The 25,604-nt window shown below is 50.5% G+C and overlaps 1 protein-coding gene, 1 long non-coding RNA gene and 1 gene segment (V, D, J or C); 1 reads left to right on the top strand and 2 right to left on the bottom strand.

The window, feature by feature from the left end:
* The window catches only part of LOC119936667, a 159,351-nt gene that overhangs the window by 130,298 nt on the left and 3,449 nt on the right, over positions 1 to 25,604 (bottom strand).
* Positions 1 to 25,604, bottom strand: part of LOC119936666 — a 42,998-nt gene that overhangs the window by 14,200 nt on the left and 3,194 nt on the right. Inside the window, exons 2-5 of the mRNA XM_038756133.1 lie at positions 5,902 to 6,195; positions 5,199 to 5,522; positions 4,437 to 4,760; positions 2,755 to 3,072 (exon numbers count right to left, since the gene is read on the bottom strand). Of these exons, the coding sequence (XP_038612061.1) occupies positions 2,755 to 3,072; positions 4,437 to 4,760; positions 5,199 to 5,522; positions 5,902 to 6,195 (1,260 nt within the window). The remainder of the gene's footprint in view (positions 1 to 2,754; positions 3,073 to 4,436; positions 4,761 to 5,198; positions 5,523 to 5,901; positions 6,196 to 25,604) is intronic.
* On the top strand, positions 11,422 to 15,619 carry LOC119936692. Its single transcript, XR_005453823.1, has 3 exons — positions 11,422 to 11,516; positions 12,085 to 12,124; positions 15,598 to 15,619. It is a non-coding gene; the product is annotated as an uncharacterized LOC119936692 (long non-coding RNA).

Genomic DNA, 25,604 nt, shown 5'->3' with positions numbered 1-25,604 from the left:
CTATTTACACACATCCTGAGTACTTTTCTATATATGTGATTCAGTGGTGTATATAATTACTCACTTGGATAAGCTCCTTGAAGGCAGGAAATGAGTCACTTTCTTGTTTTGCTCTTCCCAAGTGTTTACTACAGTGCATTGCACCCACTGGGTGCTCAATAAATGCTGCTGCTGCTACTTCTAATACTACTATGTGATTTTCATCAGAAGAAGCACTGTAGCACAATGAGTTAAGTTGTAGTCCACCCTGGAATGCTTTTTCTAAGCGCTGAGGTAGATGCAAGGTAATTGGGTTGGACACAGTCCCTGTCCCATACAGGGCTCAAAGTCTTAATCTCTACTTTACAGATGAGGTAACTGAGGCACAGAGAAGTGAAGTTACACAAGGTCACACAGCTGATAAGTGGTGTAGCCGGGATTAGAATCCGGGTGTTCTGATTTCCAGGCTCTTTCCACTAGACCATGCTGCTTCCCACCCAACTTCCCTCCAATTTAGGTTTGGGACCACGGGACATTGAGGGATCTGAGCAAGGAGTTAATCTTGGTCACAATGATGGGGTGGGTCAGGAATTTGTACGTATCACAAGTATATTTTTCTGTTGGCAAAAACAACAAGACCCTTTGGAACCCAGAAGTATCCTTCCCCTTTTCTTCCCCAACTCCAACCTCAGGCCCCTATTAATGATTTCAAACCATCATGTACCAAGGAAACATATGTATAGACTTGGAGAATGTCAGTCTTGAAAGAAGGTACTGGAAAGGTCTCATTCAAACAGATAACCCACCCACGGCATTGGTACTTTCTTTATGTATGCTTTGGGCAGGGGTCATGTCTACTGACTTAATAGTACTGTACTCTCCTAAATGCATAGTACAACGCTCTACGATTAATAGCATTCATTGAGTGCTTACTGTATGCAGACCATTGTTCTAAGCCCTTTAGAGAATACAGAACAATAGTGTTGGTAGATATGTTCCTTGCCCACAGGGAGCTTATGCACAATAAATGCTCACTAAATGCCATTGGTTGGCTAAATGATTGATTGCTGATTTTTCTAGACAGGCTCTATTCCAGCTACTGTAAGCTCGTGGGCAGGAATGTGCCTGCCAACTCTGTTTTATTGTACTCTCCCAAGCGTTTAGAGCAGGGCTCTGCATATTGAAAGCACTCTATAAATACCATTGAATTTAAAAAATGGTGCCTAGAGTGAGAACCACAAATTTCCAAAATTTTCCAGTTAGAATAGTTTTCACTCACTCCAAGGGCAGAGTTTCTGTCACACAGAAGCCCAGGAAAGACCTTGGGACAGAGTAGGGTCATTCCAAAAACTGGTTAGACTTCATGCCTTTAGTTGACCTCAGACCAACCCCCCATTCCTTCCACCATCGCGTGGGGAAGATGGAGTACTCAGTCCTGGTGCTAATACAACCGTAACCATTTTTGGTGTCATATGTTCAAGGGTTCTTAAAGATAGTAAACACCTGTACCCCGCCATCACCCAGTAAGGAGTTCCCCCCGACCTTTACTCAACTGCCAAAACTACTTCTCTCTTCCGGTTTGGAAATCAGAGTCTAGAAATTGTGTCCCAATTTCCCAATTTGGACTAGCCCAACCCAGGAAGCCGAGTCTGTTTCTAGGATGCCCAGGCCATGGTGGAGTTTCAGGGGATGAGCTTTATGGGGATTGGTGGTGTCTTGTGTGACATCACTGTGGGGTGGCAGGATTTGAGTATTGCTCCTCCCACTCTCCTCTGGACAAGTGACCTTTTTTTTTAAATAGCATTTATTAAGCACTTACTACATGCCATTCACTGTTCTAAGTACTGGTGTACGTACAAGGTAATTGGGTTAGACTCAGTCCCCATCCCACATGGAGATCACACTATTGCACCCATTATACGGATGAGGTAACTGAGGCACAGAGTAGTTAAGTGGCTTGCCTAAGATCACGCACTAGACAAGTGGTAGAGTTAGGATTAGGCACTTCTGACTTGCAAGCCCTTGCTCTATCCACTAGGCCATGATGCTCCTGCACTTCCCCAACAAGTCCACTATCCAATCAGTGTTGAGCACTTACTGCTTGTGGAGCACTTTACTAAGCCATGGAAAGAGCACGGGCTTTGGAGTCAGAGGTCACGGGTTCAAATCCCGGCTCCACCAACTGTCAGCTGTGTGACGTTGGGCAAGTCACTTCACTTCTCTGTGCCTCAGTTACCTCATCTGAAAAATGGGGATTAAAAACTGTGAGCCCCCCGTGGGACAACCTGATCACCTTGTAACTCCCCAGTGCTTAGAACAGTGCTTTGCACATAGGAAGCACTTCACAAATTCCATTATCATTATTATTATTAGTATTACAATACAATATAGATGGTAGACTTTATCTCTGTACTCAAAGAGCTTCATCGGGCAAGTCCCAGAATGCCATGAGCGCTGGTGTGACCTCATTCCTGGGGTATGACAAACACTGCACCCAGAACTCTTGCAGTACACTCAGCAGAGTTCCGTAGATTTTCACGGCCCACACCAGACCTGTTAAAAATTCACGAGTCCCCCCAGTCAGTGAATCAATCAATCCATCCTGTTGGTTTGACCTTAATTTTGTTTAGGCCTGTGATTCAGGGTCAACTCACTCGTCCCAAATGCACCCCCCACACACCCCTCACCCCCACCATGGAGTGGTTCGTTAAGGGATGGAAGGAGGGGAGGGAAGGGCTGGCTCAGAGGTTGCAGGGTCCGGATAACCACACTCACCAAATGAAACCTTGTTGGAGCGAATGGGCTGGTTTGCAGACGGATGCTTCACGACACAGGTGTAGGCCCCTCCGCTCTCCCCGGGGCCCACACGCAGGAGGCTGTACGTGGAGAAGGCCTCGTTGCCGGTGGCCACCACGGGCTCACTGCTGTACAGGGCCCTGGGGAGGGAGTGGTTGTTGTTCTCCCAGCTGATGCTGAGCTCTTTGGGATAGAAACCTCGGATGTTGCAGAGCAGAGTCGGTTGGTCTTCCCCTCCTGGGGAATCTTCTGAGAAAACCCGAGAGACGGACACTGAGGGCTTCTTTGTGTGGGTGTCTGAGAGGGAGTGAGAAGAGAGGGCAAAATGGTGGCTCTTTGTGAGGGTTGGAAGCTGCCTAGACGGGCTGAGAGCCGCAGGCCCCTTGCTCTCTTAGGGGAACAGGAGGTAGGGGCGTGAAGCAGCAGGCAATGGCCCCCATAATGTCCCACCGCCCAGCAAACCAACGCCCAACATGGTTCTGCCAAAGCCTGGACTGACTGTTACCCCTGAGCCTTTGTTTACTTCCTCCTTTTGTTCATCTCCCCTCACATTCCCACAACACTTATGTACATATCTGTAATTTATTTATTTATTTATGTATATTAATGTCCGATTCCCCCTCTAGACTATGAGCTTGTTGTGGGCAGGGACTGTGTCTGCTTATCGTTATATTGTACTCTCCCAAGCGTTTAGTACTGTGCTTTGCACAGAGTAAGCACTCAATAAATACGATTGAATAAATGAATGAATAAATGAATCCTCTGACCCAGTCTCATGCCCAGTGGCCCAGATGTCTCCCCTGGCCAAAAAGTCAATTGAATCTGCTAGTTCCCCACATTATCTTTCCCTCTCCACATGCAGCCTGAATTCTCCATGCCGGGAGCACTCCAACCTCAGTCCTGGGTCCTTCAGGTCATTTATTTATTCATTCATTCAATTGCATATGTTGAGCGCTTGTTGTGTGCAGATTACTGTACTAAGCACTTGTGAGAGTATGATACAATAAACAGACACATTCCCTGTCCACAACGAGCTTGCAGTCTAGAGTGGGAGAGAGAGACATTAATATAAACAAATAAATTGCAGATATATATATATATATATATATATACATGAGTACTGTGGGGCTGGGAGGGAGGAATGTTGCCAATTTGTACTTCCCAAGCACTTAGTACAATGCTCTGCACATAGTAAGCGCTCAATAAATACGATTGATGATGACAAAGGGAGCAAGTCAGGGCAACACAGGAGAAGAAGCTCAGCCCTGGATCACCCCTTGGTGAAGGCGTCTTCCCAGATCAGATGCCCTTACCTGACTTGAGGGGTTCACCCTACTTGCAAACCCTGGATCCTCACCCTGATTTCCCAATCCTGACTCCCCACCCTGACTCCGCCAAGTGTCTGTTTCATGGTTTCACTTCTGGTGACTATGGGAGAGTCCTCCCCGATCCCATCCTGGGAGAGATAGGGCAAAGCAAAGGGAGAACGTGTCCCATCTCCTCTCACTGTCTTGATCAGTATCAGGGAAGGCAGATGGGCAGATGGGCCCTGGGCTCCTGCTCCAGAGAGGGTGGAGGAGAAGGAGAACTCTCTGAAAGCCCCAGTTCATTGGGACTGCCATCCCGACGGCAGTCATTCCTCTGATCTCCCATTTACTCACTGGGGTCGAACGTGGACAGCTCCTGAGTGACTTCCTTCAGGCAAAAGTGCTTGGCTTTGCAGGTGTACCTCTTTCCGGTCATCCAGTCAGCCAGTGAGATGGTATGGGTGCTTGTCCTGCTCTCCGTTCCGTTGCTTTCATGCCTTGTGACCTCATTCTGGCCGTTACTGTGAAGTCCATTCACTTGCCAGCTGATGTGGACACTGGCTAAGTCGTAGCCCAGCACGAGGCAGGTCACGTGGCCCTTCCCATCCCCACTGACCAGCTCATCGTAGGAGGGTCCAAAAAGGTAGAGGGTCATCGCAGTGGCATGGCTGAAACAGGCTGCAAAGCACAGGGAGAGGGGGAGGACTCAGAGGGAGAGGCAAGTATCCTGCCTACAAACTCTACTGTACTCTCCCGAGGGCTTACTGCAGTGCTCTACACATAGTAAGCATTCAATCAGGACCGTTGATTGATTGATTGACTGCCAGTCAGACAGTCAATCAGGTTTATTGAGCACTTACTGGGTGCAGAACACTGTACTAAGGGCTTGGGAGAGTACAATATAGCAATAAACAGACACATTCCCTGCCTATTACGGGTTTACAGTCTAGCGGGGGATTGGAGAGAGCTGCTCCCGTAAGTCATTCTGGAGTTGGGCCCTACCCACCCTGAGCCCCATTGGGGACTCTGAGGAGGGAAGAACCCGAGGAGGAGAAGGGGGAGTGAGGGACAACAGGAAGCTGATCAGAAGGACAGTCCCTGCAGCGGCCTCCGCACCTGAGCACTTGCTGATGTTGACGAGCTCCGGGCCTTCCTTCAGGGCAGGGTGTGTGACCCTACAGGTGTACGTTTCCCCGCCCTCCCAGCTCGAACTGGACACTCTCAGGAGGCTGTGGACCATGAAAGAGCCATCCTGGTCGGTGGCAGAGAAGTGGTTGGGCTCGAGTTTGGTCGATTCCTTCCCATTCAACAGCCACTGCACCTCTGAGGAGTTGGGCTTGAAATGCAGCAACAGGCAGATGAGTTCCACAGTGCCACCCTCCGAGGTGCCAGTGCAGGATGGGGGAAAGAGATGCACACTGGGTGGGCTCATCCTTCGGTCTGGAGAGAGGGAGAGAGAGAGACAGGGGATTGATGGAGAGATGGAGGATAGACAGGAGCAGGCGGGCTGGTCTGACGAGGGGAGTGGAATGGCAGCACCAGGTCTTCTGGCATTCAGGGAGGTGACCGGAGTGTGCTGAGAAAGCTCTTTACTGATCAGGAGTTTGGAGTCTCCCGATGTCACTGGCCATTTGGGTCAATAAATACAATTGAATGAATGAATTTGGGGCAACAGTTTGTCTCCTCTGCCACCCTCCTCATCCCAACATCGGGTTCCTCTTCTGGGCAATCTACCTCCCAGGACCTTCCTGCTGCCATGTCTCAGGTCCCTCCAGTGGGGAAAAGCAGCAGTTATTTCCAGTCCACCAGGGTGGCTCACCTTGGAGTTTAAACTTGACGCTTTTCTGGACTTTGTTGTGTTCCACCGTGCAAGTGGGTGGCTGAGAGGCCCACTCTGAGGCTGAGAGGGTGAGCTGGCTGCTCTTCATGTATGTTGAGTCAGTCTTTTGGATGGATGGAAAGTTCTTCACATCATCTTTGATGCTCCAGGTGAAATCCAATCCATCCGGGGAAAAGTTCGTTGCTAAGCAGACTAATGCCACCTTGTCCTCCGTTGGAGTGCGGCTTCTACACCCTGAATACAGTGGGTACACGTCTGGAGCCCGCTGTCCTACTGGAAGAGAGAAATTATAGACATGTCCAGTTTCCATTTAGATACCCACAGGGATCCCCCTGGGCCTTGACCTAGGATGTGGGTTCTTATCCCGGATCCACCACTTGTCTGCTGTGTGACCTTGGGCAAGTCGCTTCACTTCTCTGGGACTCAGTTACCTCATCTGTAAAATGGGGATTAAGATTGTGAGCCCCACGTGAGACAACCTGATTACCTTGTGTCTACCCCAGCACTTAGAACAGTGCTTGGCATATTGTAAACGCTTAACAAATACCATAATAATAATAATAAATAGGTAGCTTGGTCTGGTCCTGCATGAAGCCTGGTTTCCAGCTTGACCCCTCTCCATGGATAAGCTTGGGGAAACCTTGGGAAGAGAACATTTCTCTAGCCTCCCATAATGGAAAGGGATCGATGAACAAAGTCTCTTTCAAGGACCCGAGAGGTTTATTATTCTGTAAAATGGGGATTAAGACATGGACTGGGTCCAACTTGATTAGCTTGTATCTACCCCAGTGCTTAGTACAGTGTCTGGCATATAGTAAGCAGTTGACAAATACTATTAAAAAAAATTAAGACAGTATTTTGAGCTTGATCAATACTATTACTACTTCCATCTAACATCCTTCACTTTCTCTCTCACCACCCCTAACTTTTCCACTAGTAACCCATCATGCGCCCAACTCCCCTTGAACTGCTGGAACTTTTCTGTCTTCACAAACTCCTGTGGTAACAAATTGTTTGTGCTCAACCACACTGGTGTAGACATGTTTCCTGTTGTCTTTTTTGAACCTCCCACCTTCAAGCTCCAGTGATTGTCCCTTATCCTTGGGACTTGGGATTTGGCTAATTACAATTCCATATTCAACTAGTCCATACCCTCCATGATTTTCATCCATCATGATTTTGTTCGGTCACCTCAATCACGTCCCATTTCTCAACAATCATCTTTCTAGACTGACGACTCCTATCCCTTTCAGTTTGCCATCTTGAGTCTCTTGATCATAGCGGTTACCCATCTCTGTCCCTCCACCAGCTCATTTGGAACTGTAATGCCATAGACTGCCCTCTCAGTGGCCCTGGCATGGTTGTCCTACAGTTTGATTTGGTTGGTTGCTGAACCTCTCATTTCTTTTCTTGCCATGTTACAGGGCCTCTGGAAGTGTTATTTTCATTGCTGTTCATCTCATGTTGGATTTATGGGGTGTGCCTTGAAAATTTCTCCTTGACTTCTCTCTCTCCCCACACACCACCTTTCTCTAGGGATGACAAATCAGAAATATTTTCTCCAAATGACAGATGGCAGCCGGCCAAGCCTGTGAGGTTTGGTCTCCAAATTCTTTTCTCCAAGATGGTTCCATTCTAAATCCTTACCAATCGACTAACAGGTTACCAAATCCATATTGCCTGTAGAGATAGAACAACATTCCAGTGGAAATCCAAGTTTTGAACCCAGCCCCAAAGGGCTTTCCCTCATCAGGAGGAGAATACTGTCCTTTTGCTCCAGGCTCAGCAAAGTCTTTTGTACTCTTTTCCCCTATTCAGCAGAAAAATATTTCAGTAGAAGCAAATTCAGAGTCTTGATACCAAGAGTCCCATTGGGGAAGCAGAGACTCAGTCCAACCTTCAAGCTCTGAGGTTGGGGATAGGTCTCATCTAGGGTATTGACTGCATCAATACTATTTGGTCACAGCAAGTATTGAATTCACCTTAGAGGTGATAGGCTGCCCAACCCAGTCCTCCACACCCTCTTCACTCTACCGCTTTTCAATGCATCAGAAGGATCAGATGGAAATTTTCTGAACCACTGCCCTAGCCTCCAATCGCTTCCCCATCCAAGGACCAAAGCCACTGGCTTCACCAGTTTGCCTTCCCAGCATTCACCATAACTACTAACTCCCAGAAAGCACCACAGTGGAGAATTCAACAGGAACTGAGTCATTTAAGTGGATCCAGTTCTTTGTCTAAATGGGAAATTTCCCCCCCAGATCTGTTCCTCATTGTCCATTGGAAGAAAACCATTGTCTCTCTCCAAAGGGAACCAAAGCAAGGAGGCACTTCCAGGAGGCCATGGTGGCCCAGATTGCCCTGAAAATTGCCCTCAATTGGTTGTCTTGTCAATGGTCAGGTTACTGATCTGAACCAACTGAGGGCGGCCTTGAAGCCACCAGAGAAAGGAAAGATGGACCAGGAAGAGATGGGGATTGGCTAATAGCGTGTGGAGAAATGGCCAAATATACCAATGATGGGCCCATCAATCCCCTTCACCTTGGCAAGGTGTAAAAAATGAGTATTGATAGGAGACTCAGGGGCTTCATACACTGGATCACTTTTGATTTGCTCCCTTGTTTCATGATCATATCAAATGAAGTCCTAGTGCTTAGAACAGTGCTTTGCACATAGTAAGCACTTAATAAATGACATTATTATTATTATTATTGTTGTTATTATTATTATTATTATTAAATGAAGACTTTGATAAAGAAGAACCCTCTCCTTCCCCAGGTCTGGCAGATCTGTCTGCTCCTGAGTGATAAAACATCAAGAAAATGTATTTATTTATTCCGTAATTATCCTGAAATTTATTTTAGTACCTGTCTCCCCCACTAGACTACAAGCTCTCTGAGGTCAGGGATCATGTCTACTCACTCTATTGTACTCTCCCAAGTCCTTTAGTCCAGTGCTCTCTGCACAGAGTAAACACTCAATAAATACTACTGACTAAGTTGATTGACTGACAAACCTAATGCCAGGGAGGAGCTCCTAAGAAATTTAGAGCTAAGGGGCAGAAACCAATCAATGGTATTTATTGAGCACTTATTATGTGCAGAGCACTGTACTAAGCACTTGAGAGTGCAATACAACAGAATTAGCGAGCACGTTCCCTGCCCATTATGAGCTTACACTTTAAAGGGCTGTAGACCAGTAGAACAAATGTCTCTCCTCCAGACTGGAGGGAAGTGAGAAAACCAGTGTTGCCAGTTGCTACTATTTCTGCTTCTGAATCAGGGATTGCTAACACAATGGACAAGTGCTATGAGTGCCTAGTTGTTTTAAATAAACTTGTATACAGGTTGGTATCCATAGTTTATTGCCTCACTGTTCATACTCCTCCATAAGTAAGCCAACATTATTCTTACAGATCTTGGAACCCCCTTAATCACCTCTCAAATCCCAGTCCCATGTGTCTCAGTTGAAATTTAAGGGTGAACAGCCGAGAGGAGTCAGGAAACATTTTGATTTTACTGAAGGACTCATGAGAAAGTTATTGTGGTGTCCATGTAATATACATCTTTATTTCAAGATAACACAATATACAAGGCACACAAATAATGGAAGACTGAGATGAACAGTTGAACAACATTGGCCTTTAATGCCGTTAGCTATTAACATGCATTGCATTAGGTCGAGAAAGATATGCTTTATCCTCTTAGAGCTCGAAGTTGCAGAAGAGAAGACTCGGGATTATTACAGACAGTTTAACTTAATATAGAAGAAGTGAGACAAGAGAACAAAATGAAAGCCAGGTGGTAGAGATACAGTCCATACTCCTGGTCTTCTACTGTGTACAGGAGGCAACACAGAGGTCAATCTGACCTGAGATATTCCTTTAGGAAATTCTTTCTTTTGGTCCAATCTCTTTTGTTCCAGGCGATCTTCCTGGTGAAATCATTTGACCTATAAATGATATTGCAATGCATGGATTATTTCCATTTTATTTTAAGAGGATGGGGAATATACACTGAGCAGTCTGTGAAGGGGTATTTGAAGACAGGACTGGGAAAGCGAGATGGATTCCGGGAGAACTTTGATGATTGCTCCCCTCAGGCAAGAGGAAACAGGAGCAATGAAACCCCAAGGACAATTTATTGGGTGGAAATGGCTGGGATCATGGAGCTCAGAAGCTGTCATCAGCCACCTCTGAAAAACACACTTTCTTTTACTTTCTACTCCTCTGCTGATTCCTCCATATTGATTTTCCCCGCCAGGTATAATACTGACAAGTGCTTGCCATCCTCTGTGCAATTGACTAAAGTCTAATCAAAGGGTAAACGTGAGTCTCATCCATCTAAATTTCCCAAAGGGGAGCAACATCACCCAAGGGTGGAGGATGTGAGGGCAGGTGCTTTTGGGGGGTAGAGGTGTGAGGGTGTGTTGGGTTGAAACCCCCCCTTGATTTAATTTCTCATTACCTTGAACAGGGTGACTGTTGTGCTGTAGAAGAGGCTCAGGAGGAAGAGGACAATGAAGGTCGAAGCCGTGGTCCACAGGTTTTCGAACCCCTCTTCCTCGGCATTCACTTCACCTTCTAGAATTGAATGATACAGATAACAAAGGTTCAGTGGGGGTTTGGACTCACTGGGTTTACAAAGGACATATGGACTTGGACTCTCCCACTGGGGGTGGGGGGAAGGGAAGGGAGGGGATTAAAGTGGCCAGATCTGCAAAGGGAAAGTAAAAGTAGAAGTAGCATGGCCTCGTGGGTAGAGCACAGGCCTGGGAGTTAGAAGGATCTGGATTCTAATCCTGGCTCTGCCACTTGTCTGCTGTGTGACCTAGGACAACCACTTAACTTCTCTGTGCCTCAGTTATCTCATCTATAAAATGGGGATTTAGACTGTGAGACACAGACTGTGTCCAGCCTGAATAGCTGGACACTCAGCTAATATACACTCAGTACAACACCTGACACATAGTAAGCACTTAACAAATAGCATTTTTTTAAAAAAAGGTGGAAAAATGGGAACAAAAGCCCACACATTTCTGGATGGTGCTTGTGGTAACCGTCTCATTTTCAACCAGAGGAAAAGGATACTGGCTGCTAACATTTTCTGTAACCAGTCAGTATAGAATAGGTGAAAAGTAGCAGCAAATGGAGGTCATATGTGGTATTTCCTTTCTCTGGTGCACAGACTCCTTAATACAGTGCTGTGCATATAGTATGCTCTCAATAAATACCATTAATTAATTGATTGAAGACCAGTAGCACTGGACAACAAGGAGCAGTTCCTACTAATGTTAGCTCAGAGTCCAAGTTAGACTCACTGTGGGCAAATTTGCCTCAGAAATGGAACCTTCCATGATGAAAGTCCTTCTGGATATGTGACTGCCCCAATCAGACTTGATCTTGACTTGGAAAATAGCTGGGTCTAGGTCTCTGAGGGTTTGAGAGGGTTGGGAAGTCAGCCCACCATTTTCATTTGTCTACAGATAAAATGGAATTTCAAAATTTACGTCTGTTCTGTGCTGCATTCGAGATGGCAAAGAATAGGGTAAGAAAGAAAAAGAGACGGAGCAAGGAAGATGAGAACGAACATAAGGTATGTATGTATTTATGTACGTGTGAGGGAGAAAGGCATTTACGGGAACTATCAGGTATGAGTTGGGAATGCAGTTGGGAATGTGCAGACGTGTGTGCCCCAAGGATTGGTGGATAAGGAAAACCGATGCCGGTGGCTTTCCCAACCCTAAAATCTATATCACTTGCACAGCTCAGAAAATACTACCTTAGAGTTGCAGAGTTGTAGAGCTTGAGTTCTATTTAGTGCTACTCTAGATCTCATTTAAGCATCAGTGATGGAGGTTGAGGGAGGGTTAGCAAAAAGGACCATGGTGGTGGCAGGGGAAGAGGTTGTTGGAAAAGATATGGGGAGTTTTGGGGAAGACGACCAGCAAGAGATTCAGCCAATGGAAACCCAGTTCTGCTTTTCCTTTCAGAGGACCTTGCCAAGGTGGAGCAAACTGTTCATGGGGAATCTCCCTAAACATCCCTTTATCCTTCCAACCTTCTTACTGAATTGGAAGAAAAACAGGATTCCCTATGTTGGGCTTCTCCACAGATGTTACACCTCAGAGTGTTCCAAAACTCTCTCTCTCTCTGTCTTCCAGTCTCTCAACTCTACACTGCGGGGAGCATCATCCTGGCTTTGTAAGTGGAATTGATGGGTGTGATCTCCCCAAATGGGAGAGGCAGGGGAAGGAGCTTACAGCTTAATGGCTCAGATGCTCCTTTCTGAGCCTTTCAGCAGCAGAAGAGAATTCTGATCTAAGATCCCAAGAATGGGAGAGAAGGGGAGAGGAGGGATCAGATGGGGAACCAAAGTCATAGGTCACTCAGAGACTTTGATCGTGAGGTGGATGCTTTAGTCCAATAAGACCTCTTCTCTTTGGTAGATTTACATAAGGTTTTATACAACCACACCATTTTATGGGAATCAGCTGGAATGTTGCTCAAGGTTGTGGAGTGGATAAGAAAGAACAGCCTGGGTTTATATAGCTAACTACGATAAATCTGGTGCCAGGGATCAAGAGTTGGAACACTTGGCATTTTAAAAACTTGGAGATCTGGAGATCTCCAAATTGGACTGGATTTCTATTCATAGTTCACCTTAAGAATAGGGAAGAGTAGGGTAATATATATATATATATACATATATATATTTTATTTTAGATATATATATCTATTTGAGATGAGTTTAGTGTAATTCAGTCCTCCCAGGAAAAGGCAGGAGAGAGGTGGCTAAAGATGATTCTAGAAGAGACTAATGATTTCAAAAGCTTATGGAGAATTTAAAGCCCTCAAAGGGAGTTGGATTCTTTTATACTGAAATGTTTCCATCTGTTATGCAAATGCTCTCAGGCTTCACTGCTTTCCACTGAGGACTCAGAGATCCTGTTCCTTATACAGCCTCCAAGACTCTGGGAGTAGGGAAAGACTAGGATTTGAGCTTTTTTGGGAGTGTGCATTTTATCAACTGGACTGTTTGGTTTCATCACCAAAGTTACTTAGCCGCAAGGCAATGCTCATTATTTTAGGAGCCCCAGCGATTCGAGACTGGCCGTGGGGGTCTTATGACCTCGTAATCACTCCCTGGAGCAAGTCTCCTTGGGAGGACATTGTCTAGTTGCCTTCTGGCATCTGGAAGAAGAGTCACCAATTTGACATAGAGGCAATCTGGAGTCAGTTTTGACACGGGCCTGTGTCACTATTGCTCCGTTCAAGATCTCCAATCTCCCGCTCTCCAACCCTGGAGGCATCTGTTCCTCCACGTTGAGTAGGGCAAGAATCGACTTAGATCAGGACTCTCTTCCACACTCAGGGCACATTCATCTGAGAATGGGAGCAAGGGCCAGTCCCTTCCAGCAAGGGGGGTGACAAGTGTGATCCTATAGGAGAAATGAACTATGGCACCAACCCTGGCTCCTGCTCAAAGCAAAGTTGGGTAATGCCAACTGATACCCTGAACAGAGGTTCTGTAAAATGAGGGACTTGGGCCACTTTCCCCCATTGTTCTGGTAGGCCTGGGGGCTGAGGGAAGCCCAAGATGTGTTTTGTTTCCACTGCCACAAAAGCAGCATTGTTAGAATTTGGTACAAGTCGCCTGTCTTAGTCCTTCCATAGAGGAGCTTGGTCATCTCTGACTGAGTGCTTGGTGATCCAGGGGGAGTGCATAGACATTCATTACTCTACAGTCTCTGGAGTTTGTGCATGTGTATCCAAGTCCGGGCCATGTTGAGTCAGTTGTATGGGATGTCTCCGCTGTGTCAATTTTCATGTGGTGTGCGTGCATGAAGAAGAAGAGTAAAATGGTTCAAAGTTGCGGAGCCATTGAAGGGAAATGAAGCATGTGTGCATGTTTCCCACTTGGACTGGAAAAGGAAAAGAGATCCATGGAGGAGGAAGAGGAGGAGCCAGGAAGAGAGTGAGGGGGGTAAGGCCAAAGAGCAGAGGTAGAGAGGTGGTGTACAAACACCATCATTATAGAACAAGGAATGCAGCACAAACAGAAGGCTCTGGAGGTATTCAAACAGCCTCTTGGTTGAAATTGATTTTTTTTTATTTCTGATTTTGATCAAAGGCAGCCAACTTTTCCCCATTCTAATGACATCATTCTCTTATATACACAACTGGGGATTCAGTGTCCTCAGCGGCCCCCAGAATCCACCTTATAAGTGAGCTGAGGGGAAATTAAGGAAGTCAGGGATAAAGCAGGGGCGATGGGCAGAGGTCGCTGGGGGAACCACGGGCAGCTAGTAGCAGGTGTTGGCTGTGTCGGACATCACGAGGGAGACATTGATGTGGGTGGGTTTACCGGTGGACTTGTCCACGGTCCTCTCCATCACGTACAGGGGCAGGGCCTCGTGCACGACGATGCAGGTGAAAGAGTCCCCGGCACTCCACTCCTCCTCAGCCACAGTCAGGATGCTGTAGGCGAAGTGCAGGTTGGGGCTCTGGGGCTCGGGCACGGGGGCGCTGACAGTGTATTTGTCCTGGGGCACCGGCTGGCCCTTATGCAGCCACTGGACCATCACGTCGGCCGGGGAGAAGGCCTTCACCAGGCAGGAGAGGGTGACCGACTCTCGTAGGCTGAGCTGATCAGAGGCAGGGGGGAAGATGTACACAGATGGGGAGTGGAGATTCACCTCTGTGGAGGAGAGAGACAGGACATGGTCAGCTGGGCTACACACAACTCCCCATTTCCAGCGGCGAGGGCAGAGTGGCAAGGAGGGTGTCTCTGGGGCCAGCGTTCCTCCTGGGGCTTGCAGTGAACTAAGCAGGACCTACCTGCCTGGCACCCTGCAGGGGAGTCTGGGGGAGGTAGACCTGCTGGCTTCTTGGGGAATCTTCCCAGCTCAGAGAGGAGGTAGCTGGTTCTGGGCTTGGCAACAGGAGTCCAATTTACTCTCCATTGTAGCGGTTGGGCAGATCAAGGAGTGGGGAAAGGAATAGCTGGCCTTGACTGAGCTGTCCCCTGTAAAGACTTTCAGACTCGTAGGGGCCCCTAAGAGTTACTCAATCAACAGCTCCACCTGCCACTTGGCACAGGGGAAGCTGCCTCATGCCAGAGGGTGCCAGGGGGCCAATGGAGTCCAGCTCGCCCCTGAATGACCCCATGGAGTACTGAGGGATGGCTGCATAGGACCTGGAGTAGGGAGAGAGAGGGGGGCCCTTACCCTTCTGCTTGGAGATGTGGGAGCTCTGGGGAGCTGGGAGGTCCGCATGGGACACAGTGCACGTGAACCTCTTCCCGGACTGCCAGTCTTCAGCACAGACTGAGGCCTCTCCTTTGGCACTGAAGGTGCCATCAGGCTGGATTTTGGACACGGTGGTTTTGGTAGCCAGCTCCTTTCCGTCATATTGAACCCAGACGATGGACAGGCTGTCAGAAGTGGACATGCCGGTGACCAAGCACTCCAGCTTGGCGGACTTGGTGGTGAAGATGCTGGCAAAGGAAGGTGGGGTGGTGGAGACCTTGATGGATCCTGATTGTCCTGCATGGAAGGAAGAGTCAGATTTAGTCTCCAAAAGGATGGGAGATCAGGTTAAGAATGTTTCCTTAGGTAAGAGAATAGTCGTGAACATGTCTGGCCAGAAACTCATGTTTGGGATTCTCTTTCCAGCAGGACCAGTGCATTCAAGGACCAATCTGCCATTTGCTCCCTTCTCTGAACAGCCAAGATTTTAAATTTTTGCTGTTCAAGAGCTGCTGCCTCTTTCCCACAGTCCATGGAGACTCAGCAAGGACTCCTTCCCCTGTCATTTCCTCAGTAAACATTAGTGACAGCACAGATTTTGCCCAGTGTTTTCCTGGGATAGTGCTGTTCCCCCCAGGTGGGATGGGAAGGATTTAGGGGTTTTTTTTTTGCAGGGGAGGATTGGTATTTGTTAAGCACTTATTATGTGCCAGAGACTGTATTAAACATTGGGGTAGATACGAGTTCATTTATTCAATCAATCGTATTTATTGAGTGCTTACTGTGTGCAGAGCACTGTACTAAGCGCTTGGGAAGTACAAGTCGGCAACATATAGAGATGGTCCCTACCCAACAACGTGCTCACAGTCTAGAAGTTAATCAGGTTGGTCATAGTCCATGTCCCACATGGGGCATGGTTCATAGTCTTAATCTCCATTTTACAGTTGAGGGAACTGAGGCACAAAGAAGTTGAGTGACTTGCCCAAGGTCTCACAGAAGACAAGTGGCAAAGCCAAGATTAAAACCCAGGTCCTTCTGACTCCCTGGCTCTTGCTCTATCCACTAGTCCAGGCTGCTTCTCCCGTTCAGTTCAGAGAATAACACATTCAGAGTTCCAAGACAAGTTGGAATCAATGTGGAAGATTCCTCCATCTGGGCTAGTCTGGGCTGCTAGTTTGACCACCTTGACTTCCCCGACCCCTGGTGGCCCTGGGGTCCTGGCTGAGCTCAGATTTCCCAGAGGAGATTTTCAAGCCATAGACTCTGGGCCTGGCCATTACTGTTTCTGGACCCTGGAGTCCCGGTATCAGTCTGGAAATGGGGGCAATAGGAGCCAGGGGCCCCTCGAGAGGCAGAGAAAAGCGTGGTGGGACTGGCTGTTCTGCTCTTACCCCGCAAACCAAGTGAGAAGCTCTGGTGCATGGCAACTTACCACCACCGCACTTGTACGACGCGTTCCTCATCTCAATGAAGTGGGTGTTCGGGTGTTCCACTACACAGGTGAAGTCAGTGGCCTTGAACCAGTCGGTGTCGCTCACCGTCAGGGAGCTGGAGAGTTGGTAGGCTTTGGAACCCTCGAGTGTGGGGCCCTCGGTGATGAAGCCATCCTTGAGCAGCTCCCCGTTCTTCAGCCACTTGAGGGAAATTTCCTTGGGGCTGAAGTGCTTGGCCTGACAGATGATGGTGCCCTCCAGTTCGGGACCAAGGAATTCTTCCCGAGTGGGTATGTGGAGGCTCACATTGGGCCTGCTGGGCGGGTTGACTGAGTTGGGAAACAAGCCGGGGAAGGAGAGGAGAGTTAGGCCTCAGGGATCATGCGGTCACTAACAGAAAAGAGAAATTCTAATCTCTTGACATTATGGAGCTGAAAGGGTCTCCCAGGGGTCCCCTGGGTTGGTCCCCTCGCTCCGAATGGCTGAATGACTGCTTGAAGGGTGGGATGTCTTGACCCCTCTACCACCTTGGACTTCCCTTGGGAAAGGGTCTGTCCTGTTCCCATGCCCCGCAGTCTCAGAGTCCTATGAGGGATTTCCTCAGGCCAGAGGAATTTTGTTGTGAAGAAAGCTGACACAGAGGATTCCCTAGACAATGGGTCATCCTTTCGGGGTTTATGGACTCTGCTCCCTCTGAGGACTGAACTGCCGCTCACTAGAGAGGGTGGAGGGGCAGGGTGGGGATTCAACACCCCAGGAGGTTTTGTAACTGGAGCAGCTGGGGTACATAGATAGAATTTTCTCGGGTATTCCCCTGTGATGATCCCAGAACCTACCGATTCTGTCTCTCGGGACCCTTGTCTTTGATGCCTTTCCCTGGCCTGGTGGGAGAAAGTAGGAAAGGGTGTGTCACAACCAGCCCCTGGAGAGCTAAGATACGCCATTTCAGTGGGTCCAGGCGGTCAACCCCCCTGACAGCCTCGGGTGTTCTCTCCATTTTACTGAACCGGTCCCCTGGATGGGCAGGGAGAGATGGACACAGCCCCTCTGTCTAGGTAAGGTAAGTGACCGTGTCGCAACCCTTACCTCTGATGGGCACTTGGATTTCCTTGTTCCCCGCGGCATGCTTAGCCTTGCAGAACACGAAGTCATCCTGCCCCATCATGACTTCGGTGGCAGAGATCGTCATCTGGGAGGTGGTGGAATAGGTTTGTCCACTAAGGACCGTCGGGTAGTTTATGAATTTCTCAGTCCCCACAGTGGTTTTGTTCTTGAAGTCCCAGGAGAGGGTGATGGAGTTGGGCAGGAAGTTCTTGGCCAGGCACCCCACAGCCAGTGAGCTTTCTTGGTTTAGGGTACCCCCACAGGAGGGGACGAGAGGGAAGAGAAGTGGGGCTTGTTGTGAAGCTGAGAATGGAGAAAAGAGGGGCCGGGTCAAAGGAGCAAGAGGAGAGAGCTGAATCGATGTTAGAATACGAACCCTTGATGCTTGCTGGAGACACTTGGTGGGCTTTCCTGGGTGAAGGGACAGCATCCTCTCACCTCGTGTGGGAGTTTGCTCTTTGGAGATCACTGCTCACTCTGAATATTTGACACCTGTGTCATAGGCCAGACCAAGATCCTTTGGGCAGGGAGCAATGGTGCAGCCCCGGGTCATTCAGCCACCGTCCATCACACCCCCGAAGGATGACTTCCCGTCGAGCCGGGCAACACCACTGGAGGTAATGCAGGGAAGTCTGCAGGGGTCTCACATAAACTTCACATGGCAGGAAGACAGGCCTCTTTCCAGGCTGAGCCTATTTCCCTCACAGGGACCTTGTCCTCCTGCCTGGGAAGCCCAAAACACCCACTGCCCACAAACTTGCAGGACCAAATCCCTCTGCCTGACTCCGCTGCTCAGACAAGCGGAGTAGTCCCCCAATTGTGAAAATTTTCCCTGAAATGAAGCGGGTCTGGGCCGGGGACCAGGGGCCAGGAGCCAGCCCGGGCTGGTGTAGAGAAGGCAACATTACCAGGTGAGACCAGAGGAATTCTCAGGTTTGCACTGGGCAGACACCCAGACCCAGAAGTCGAGGGCAGGGAAGCCTGGTTTGGAGCAAGGGGCCTGTCTTGGAGAGAACCCCGGGCCTGGCAACAGCCAGAGCAGGCATATGACAGTGATGCCAGTCCAGGGATGTGAGGAGGGGAAAGGATCGAGTGCCTGCCTGTTCGGGCACACGGGCCCCTCCAGGGAAACCGTGCTGGAAAGATTCAGTTGTGAGCCTGGATCTTCCAGGAGATGTGGCAGAACTAAACCCACAGGGACACCAAGATGGAAACAGGGGAGCCGTAGGACACAAAAATCAGTTTCGAACACACGGCCTCGATGAAAGAAATTCACAGCAAACCCCATCCGGCTCTGCACCCCCTTGCCCCAGCCGCACCCAAGTCAGAGCTATCCTACAGCCCCCAGGTCCATGTCCGGTGCGGGTTAGCTCTCGGCTGGTCAGGCGGCTCGGCCTGGCTTTAGCCAACTCCCTCAGCACGAGGCGCCAGCCTTGGCTAAACTCAGCCCCAGTTTAACTCATGAGGACCAGGCCCAGCCCCCGTCTAGCCCACGACCCCAGCTCAATCCATAAGAAACTATAAGAGCTTGTTATGGGCAGGGAATGTGTTGGTTTATTGTTCTAGTGCACTCTCCCAAGCGCTTAATACAGCACACAGTAAGCGCTTAATAAATATAATTGAAGGAATGAATGGATGTAGAGTATTGGGGTGGCCTGTCAGGCCCAGGTCTGCCCATATGGACCATGATGGGTCCCAGCACAGCCTCCCCAAGTTTGTTCCTTAGGGATCACAGCTTCGAGCTCTCTTGGTTCAGGTCAGACCGGCCTCAGCTCAGCTCAGTTCAACTCAGGCCTGCCTCGGCTCGGCCAGTTTGACTCAACCCAGATCAGCTCTGCTCCAACTCAGTATTGGTTGTCAGCACCAGCTCAGGCCTGGCTCACCTTCAGCTCAAACTTGCCCCATTTGCAGCTCAACTCAGCTCTGGCTCAGCTCATCTCTGTCCCAGCTCAGCTCAGCCCAGTTCTGGCTCTCCTGCTCAGATCTGCCTCAGCTCAGCTCCAGCTTAATCCTGTTTGCCCTCAGCTTCAGTTCATCTCTGGCTCGGTACAAGTTCATCCCCTGCTCAGATCCAGGTCAGCTCATCCCTGCCCAGCTCGGCTTACCTCAGTTGTAGCTCACTCACCTCTGTCCCAGCTCAACTCCAGATCAGCTACAGATCAGCTCAGCCTCTCCTGCTCAGCTTACTTCAGCCCTAGCTCAGTTTCAGTTCAGCTCAGCCCCAGCTCAAGACCACCTCAGCCTCACCTCAACTCACCTCAGCCTCCCGTCAACTCCTGCTCAATCCTGGTTCAGCTCCAGTTCAGCTCCAGCTCAGCCCTGGCTCAGCTTAACCTGCCCAGTTCACCTCCACCCTGGTTTGGCCCTGTTTCTGCTCTAGCTTATCCCAAACTCACCTCAGATCAGCTCAGTCTTCCCAGCTCAGGTCTGCCTGCCAGCTTCACCCCCAGCTCAGGCCTGGCTCAGTTCAGCTCCAGGTCAGCTACAGCACAGGTCTGCCTGTCCAGCTCAGCTCAGCTTTAGTTCCACCCCAGCACAGACCCAGCTCAATCTAATTACTGCCAGATCCCCTCAGCCCTGCCTCAACTACAGCCCATCTCTACCCCAGATCAGCTCGGCTCAACCTGCCCGGCTCACCTCGGCACTGGTTCCGTCCTGGCTCAGTTCCAGCTCGGCCCTGGTTCTGCCCTAGCTCAGCTCAGCCCAGCACAGGTCTAGCACAGCTTCAGCTCAGCACTGGCCTGAGCTCAGCCCTGGATTGGATCTGCTCAGACCCAGCTCAGCCCACGATGAGCTCCAGCTCCCAGTCTGCCCAGTTCACCTCTGCCCTGGATCAGCTCAGACACAGGTTAGCTCATCTCAGATCCGGCTCAGCTCCATCTTAGGCTGGCTCAGCTCCAGCTCCAGTTCAGCTCCAGCTCAGCTTTGCCTACCCAGCTCAGCTCATCCCACATCTAGCTCGGCGCCGGCTCAGCCCCAGCTCCAGCTCAACTTTGCCTATCCAGTTCAGCTCAGCCCCAGCTTAGGTCTGGCTCAGATCAGCTCTGACTCCAGTTCAGCCACGACTAATCTCTGCTTACCCAACTCAGCTCACCTCACCTCCAGTTCAGCTACAGCTCAGCTCTGTGTGCCCAGTTCAGTTCACCCAACCTCCTGCTCAACTCTAGCTCATCCCCAGCTCCAGTTCAGCTCTAGCTCAGCTCTGCCTGCCCAACTCAGCTCACCCCTGCTTCAGCTCCTGCTCAGCCTCAGCTCAGCCCCAGCTCCATCTCAGCTCTGCCGGTCCAGCTCAGCTCACTTCACCCCCATCTCAGCTCAGCCCCAGCTCCAGTATAGCTATAGCTCAACTCCGTGTGCCCAGCTCAGCTCACCTCACCCCAGCTCACCTCCAGCTCATCCCTGGTTCAGCTCAGCCCTAGCTCCAGTTCTGCCCCAGCTCTGACTGCCCAGCTCAGCTCACCTCACCCCCGGCTCAGCTCCGGCTCAGCTCCAGATCAGGCCTGGCTCAGCTCAGCCCCAATTCCAATTCAGCTACAGCTCAGCTCTGCCTGCCCAGCTCAGCTTGTCCGACCCCCGGCTCAGCCCCAGCTCGGCTACAGCTCAGCTCTGTATACCCAGCTCAGCTCACCCATCTCGGCTCAGCTCCGGCTCAGCCACAGCTCAGGCCTGGCTCAGCTCAGTCCCAGCTCCAGTTCAGCTACAGCTCAGCTCTGCCTGCCCAGCTCAGCGCACCCCCAGCTCAGTTCCAGCTCAGCCCCAGCTCCAGTTCAGCTCCAGTTCAGCTCTGTGTGCCCAGCTCAGCTCAACTCACCCCCTGCTCAGCTCCAGCTCAGCCCCGGCTCCTGTTCAGCTACAGCTCAACTCTGCCTGCCCAGCTCAGCTCAGATCACCCCTGGCTCAGCTCCAGCTTCAGTTCAGCTACAGCTCAGCTCTGTGTGCCCAGCTCAGTTCAGCTCACCCCTGGCTCAGCTCCAGCTCAGCCCCAGCTCCAGTTCAGCTCCAGTTCAGCTCTGTGTGCCCAGCTCAGCTCTGCTCACCCCTGGCTCAGCCCCAGCTCTAGTTCAGCTACAGTTCAGCTCTTTGTGCCCAGCTCAGCTCACCTCACCCCCTCACTCAGCTCACCTCACCCCAGGCTCAGCTCCAGCTCAACCACAGCTCCAGTTCAGCTACAGCTCAGCTCTGCCTGCCCAGCTCAGCTCAGCTCACCCCTGGCTCAGCTCCAGCTCCAGTTCAGCTCCAGCTCAGCTCTGCCTGCCCAGCTCAGCTCAGCTCACCCCCAGCTCAGCTCCAGCTCAGCCCCAGCTACAGCTCAGCTCTGCCTGCCCAGCTCAGCTCAGCTCACCCCTGGCTCAGCCCCAGCTCAGCCCCAGCTTCAGTTCAGCTACAGCTCAGCACTGTGTGCCCAGCCTAGCTCAGCTCCCGCTCAGACCCAGCTACAGCTCAGCTCAGCTCACCCGCAGCTCAGCTCACCTCACCTCCAGCTCCGCTCCTGCTCAACCCCAGCTCCAGTTCAGCCCCAGCTCCAGTTCAGCTACAACTCAGCTCTGCCTGCCCAGCTCAGCTTGCCCGACCTCCGGCTCAGCCCCAGCTCGGCTACAGCTCAGTTCTGTATACCCAGCTCAGCTCATCCATCTCGGCTCAGCTCCGGCTCAGCCGCAGCTCAGGCCTGGCTCAGCTCAGCCCCAGCTCCAGTTCAGCTACAGCTCAGCTCTGTGTGCTCAGCTCAGCTCAGCTCAGCTTACCCCTGGCTCAGCTCCAGCTCCAGTTCAGCTACAGCTCAGCTCTGTGTGCCCAGCTCAGCTCACCGCACCCCTGGCTTAGCTCCCACTCAGCCCCAGCTACAGCTCAGCTCAGCTCACCCCCAGCTCAGCTCACCTCACCCCCAGCTCAGCTCCAGCTCAACCCCAGCTCCAGTTAGGCTACAACTCAGCTCTGCCTGCCCAGCTCAGCTTGTCTGACCTCCGGCTCAGCCCCAGCTTGGCTACAGCTCAGTTCTGTATACCCAGCTCAGCTCATCCATCTCGGCTCAGCTCCGGCTCAGCCCCAGCTCCAGCTCAGCTCTGCCTGCCCAGCTCAGCTCAGCTCACCCCTGGCTCAGCTGCAGCTCCAGTTCAGCTCTGTGTGCCCAGCTCAGCTCAGCTCACCCCTGGCTCAGCTCCAGCTCAGCCCCAGCTCCAGCTCAGCTCTGCCTGCCCAGCTTAGCTCAGCTCACCCCCGGCTCAGCTCCAGCTCAGCCCCAGCTCCAGTTCAGCTACAGCTCAGCTTTATGTGCCCAGCTCAGCTCACCTCACCCCTGGCTCAGCTCCCGCTCAGCCCCAGCTACAGCTCAGCTCAGTTCACCCCCGGCTCAGCTCCAGCTCAACCCCAGCTCCAGTTCAGCTCCAGCTCAGCCCCAGCTCCAGTTCAGCTACGGCTCAGTTCTGTGTGCCCAGCTCAGCTTAGCTCACCCCTGGCTCAGCTCCAGCTCAGCCCCAGCTACAGCTCAGCTCTGCCTGCCCAGCTCAGCTCAGCTCACCTCCGGCTCAGCCCCAGCTCCAGTTCAGCTCCAGTTCAGCTCTGTGTGCCCAGCTCAGCTCACCTCACCCCCGGCTCAGCTCCAGCTCAGTGCTAGCTCCAGTTCAGCTCCAGTTCAGCTCTGTGTGCCCAGCTCAGCTCAGCTCCCCCCGGCTCAGCTCCAGCTCAGCCCTAGCTATGGCTCAGCTCTGCCAAGCCAGCCCAGCTCACCCCTGGCTCAGCCCCAGCTCAGGCCTGGCTCAGCTCAGCCCCAGCTCCAGTTCAGCTACAGCTCAGCTCTGCCTGCCCAGTTCAGCTCACCTCTTCCCCAGCTCAGCTCCAGCTCAGCCCCAGCTCCAGTTCAGCTTTTCCTACCCAGCTCAGCTCAGCCCCAGCTCAGCTCAGCTCACCCCCGGCTCAGCCCCAGCTCCAGTTCAGCTACAGCTCAACTCTGCATGCCCAGCTCAGCACACCCGACCTCCGGCTCAGCTCTGGCTCAGCTCCAGTTCCAGTTCAGCTTAAGCTCAGCTCAATTCTCCTCACCCCGGGCTCAGCTCTAGCTCAATCCCAGCTCCAATTCAGCTACAGCTCAGCTCTGGCTGCCCAGCTCAGCTCACCTCACCCGTGGCTCAGCTCTGGCTCAACCCCAGCCCCAGTTTAGCTACAGCTCAGCTCTGTTCACCCAGCTCAGCTCACCTCACCCCCAGCTCAGCTCCGGTGCAGCCGCAGCTCAGCTACAGATCAGCTCTGCCCTACCCAGCTCAGCTCACCCCACACCCGGCTCAGCTCTGGCTCAGCCCCAGCTCAGGGCTGGCTCAGCTCTGGCTCAGCTCCAGCTCCACCTGCCCAGTTCACCTCAGCCCTGATTCTGTCCAGATTCAACTCCAGCTAAGTTCAGCCCTGGCATAGCTCCATCTTAGCTCAGCTCAGCCCCAGCTCCACACCAGCTCTGCCCTGGTTTAGCTCTGGCTCAGCTCCCTTTCCACCTGCCCAGCTCACCTCAGCCCTGATTCTATCCTGGCTTATCTCCAGCTCAGCTCAGCCCTGGCTCAGCTCCTGTTTAGCTCAGCTCAGTCCCGGGCTCAGCTCTGGCTCAGCTCCCATTCGGCTCCCGCTCCTCCCGCCCAGCTCACTTCAGTCCAGGCGTATCTTCAGCTCAGCTCAGCCCCAGCTCTGCGCTGGTTCAGCTTCAACTCGGCTCCAGTGCAGCTCAACCCCAGCCTCATCCCAACTCAGGTCCAGCTCAGTTTAGTTCTGGCTCAGCCCCAACTCTGTTCAACCTCTGCTCATCTCAGGTCTGGCTCAGATCAGTCCTGGCTCAGCTCAACTTAGTCCCAGCGCAAGCCCCAGATCATCTCCAGCTCAGTTGCAACTGTACCCGCTGAGCCTGATCCATAGGGACCAGCCCTGGTTTGGCTCAACCCCAGTTCCAACCTCTGTCGACCATCTCTGTCAGCCACATACATGCCTGTTCTGTAATGGCCATGCCACCATTTGGCTCTGCTTGCCATCCTGCAATCTCACTAGCCACTGACCAACCAACTCATCACATCTACAGAGGCTCAAAATGAAATCATTCTACACAGGCCAGCCCAGTACATTTGATTCCCTGAAGCCCGAGTACTCAGAGACCTGAAACTCAATATCTCTGCCCACTCTTCTGGATCTGAGCGCAAACTTTTCTAAAAATAGCCAAATCTGAAAAATTCTAAAATCACCTTTAAAATTTAAAAATTTCTCAAAATTATATTTTTCAATAAATAGAAGAAATAATGCCCAATCTTTTCTGAATAACTAGTTCAGGAAAGTCAGATTTGAAGTATATTAATGCAGAGGTCTGCCCTGCAAAACTTCCATTCCTTTAAAGTTCGATTACAATTCTTCCTCTTTTTAATCATCGTGGAGACATTTAGTCTCTTAATTTTACCTCTAAAATATAAATGTTGTAAGTTCTAAATAGTTGTGGAACTGTAAAGGCATTAATATCTAAGAGTTAGGGTTATAAATTGCTTATTTATACAAAACATTTCAAATTAGGATTAAAACACATTAAAAATTTGACTCACCACTTTTTCCAAAAATCTGAGGTCAGTATAGATAAATCAACTTATATTCACCTTAAATTTAAATTCAACTTTAAATTCACGGTTAAACTACATTTACATTTAAAGAAAAATAAATTTTTTGAAAAAAATCACTTACAAAGTGAAAACGTTTGGCCTCAACTTATAATATTATATAGAAATAAAAGTTCACAGCAAGTGCTGCTTTCTTACCGGTTCTGTCCCCAGTTCATAGCCCGATTAATCTCCAAAATGCCCTGCAGGTATTTCTTGATTTTCATGAGGCTCTTCCAATTTCATTTTTTTTTAGCCCCGGTCGTTGAAATTCTCAAGTTATCTG

The sequence above is a fragment of the Tachyglossus aculeatus genome, chromosome 14, assembly GCF_015852505.1.
Source record: "Tachyglossus aculeatus isolate mTacAcu1 chromosome 14, mTacAcu1.pri, whole genome shotgun sequence".
Lineage (NCBI taxonomy): Eukaryota > Metazoa > Chordata > Mammalia > Monotremata > Tachyglossidae > Tachyglossus > Tachyglossus aculeatus.
Note: the sequence above shows the minus strand (reverse complement) of the source record. Positions and strands in the feature narration are given on the sequence as shown.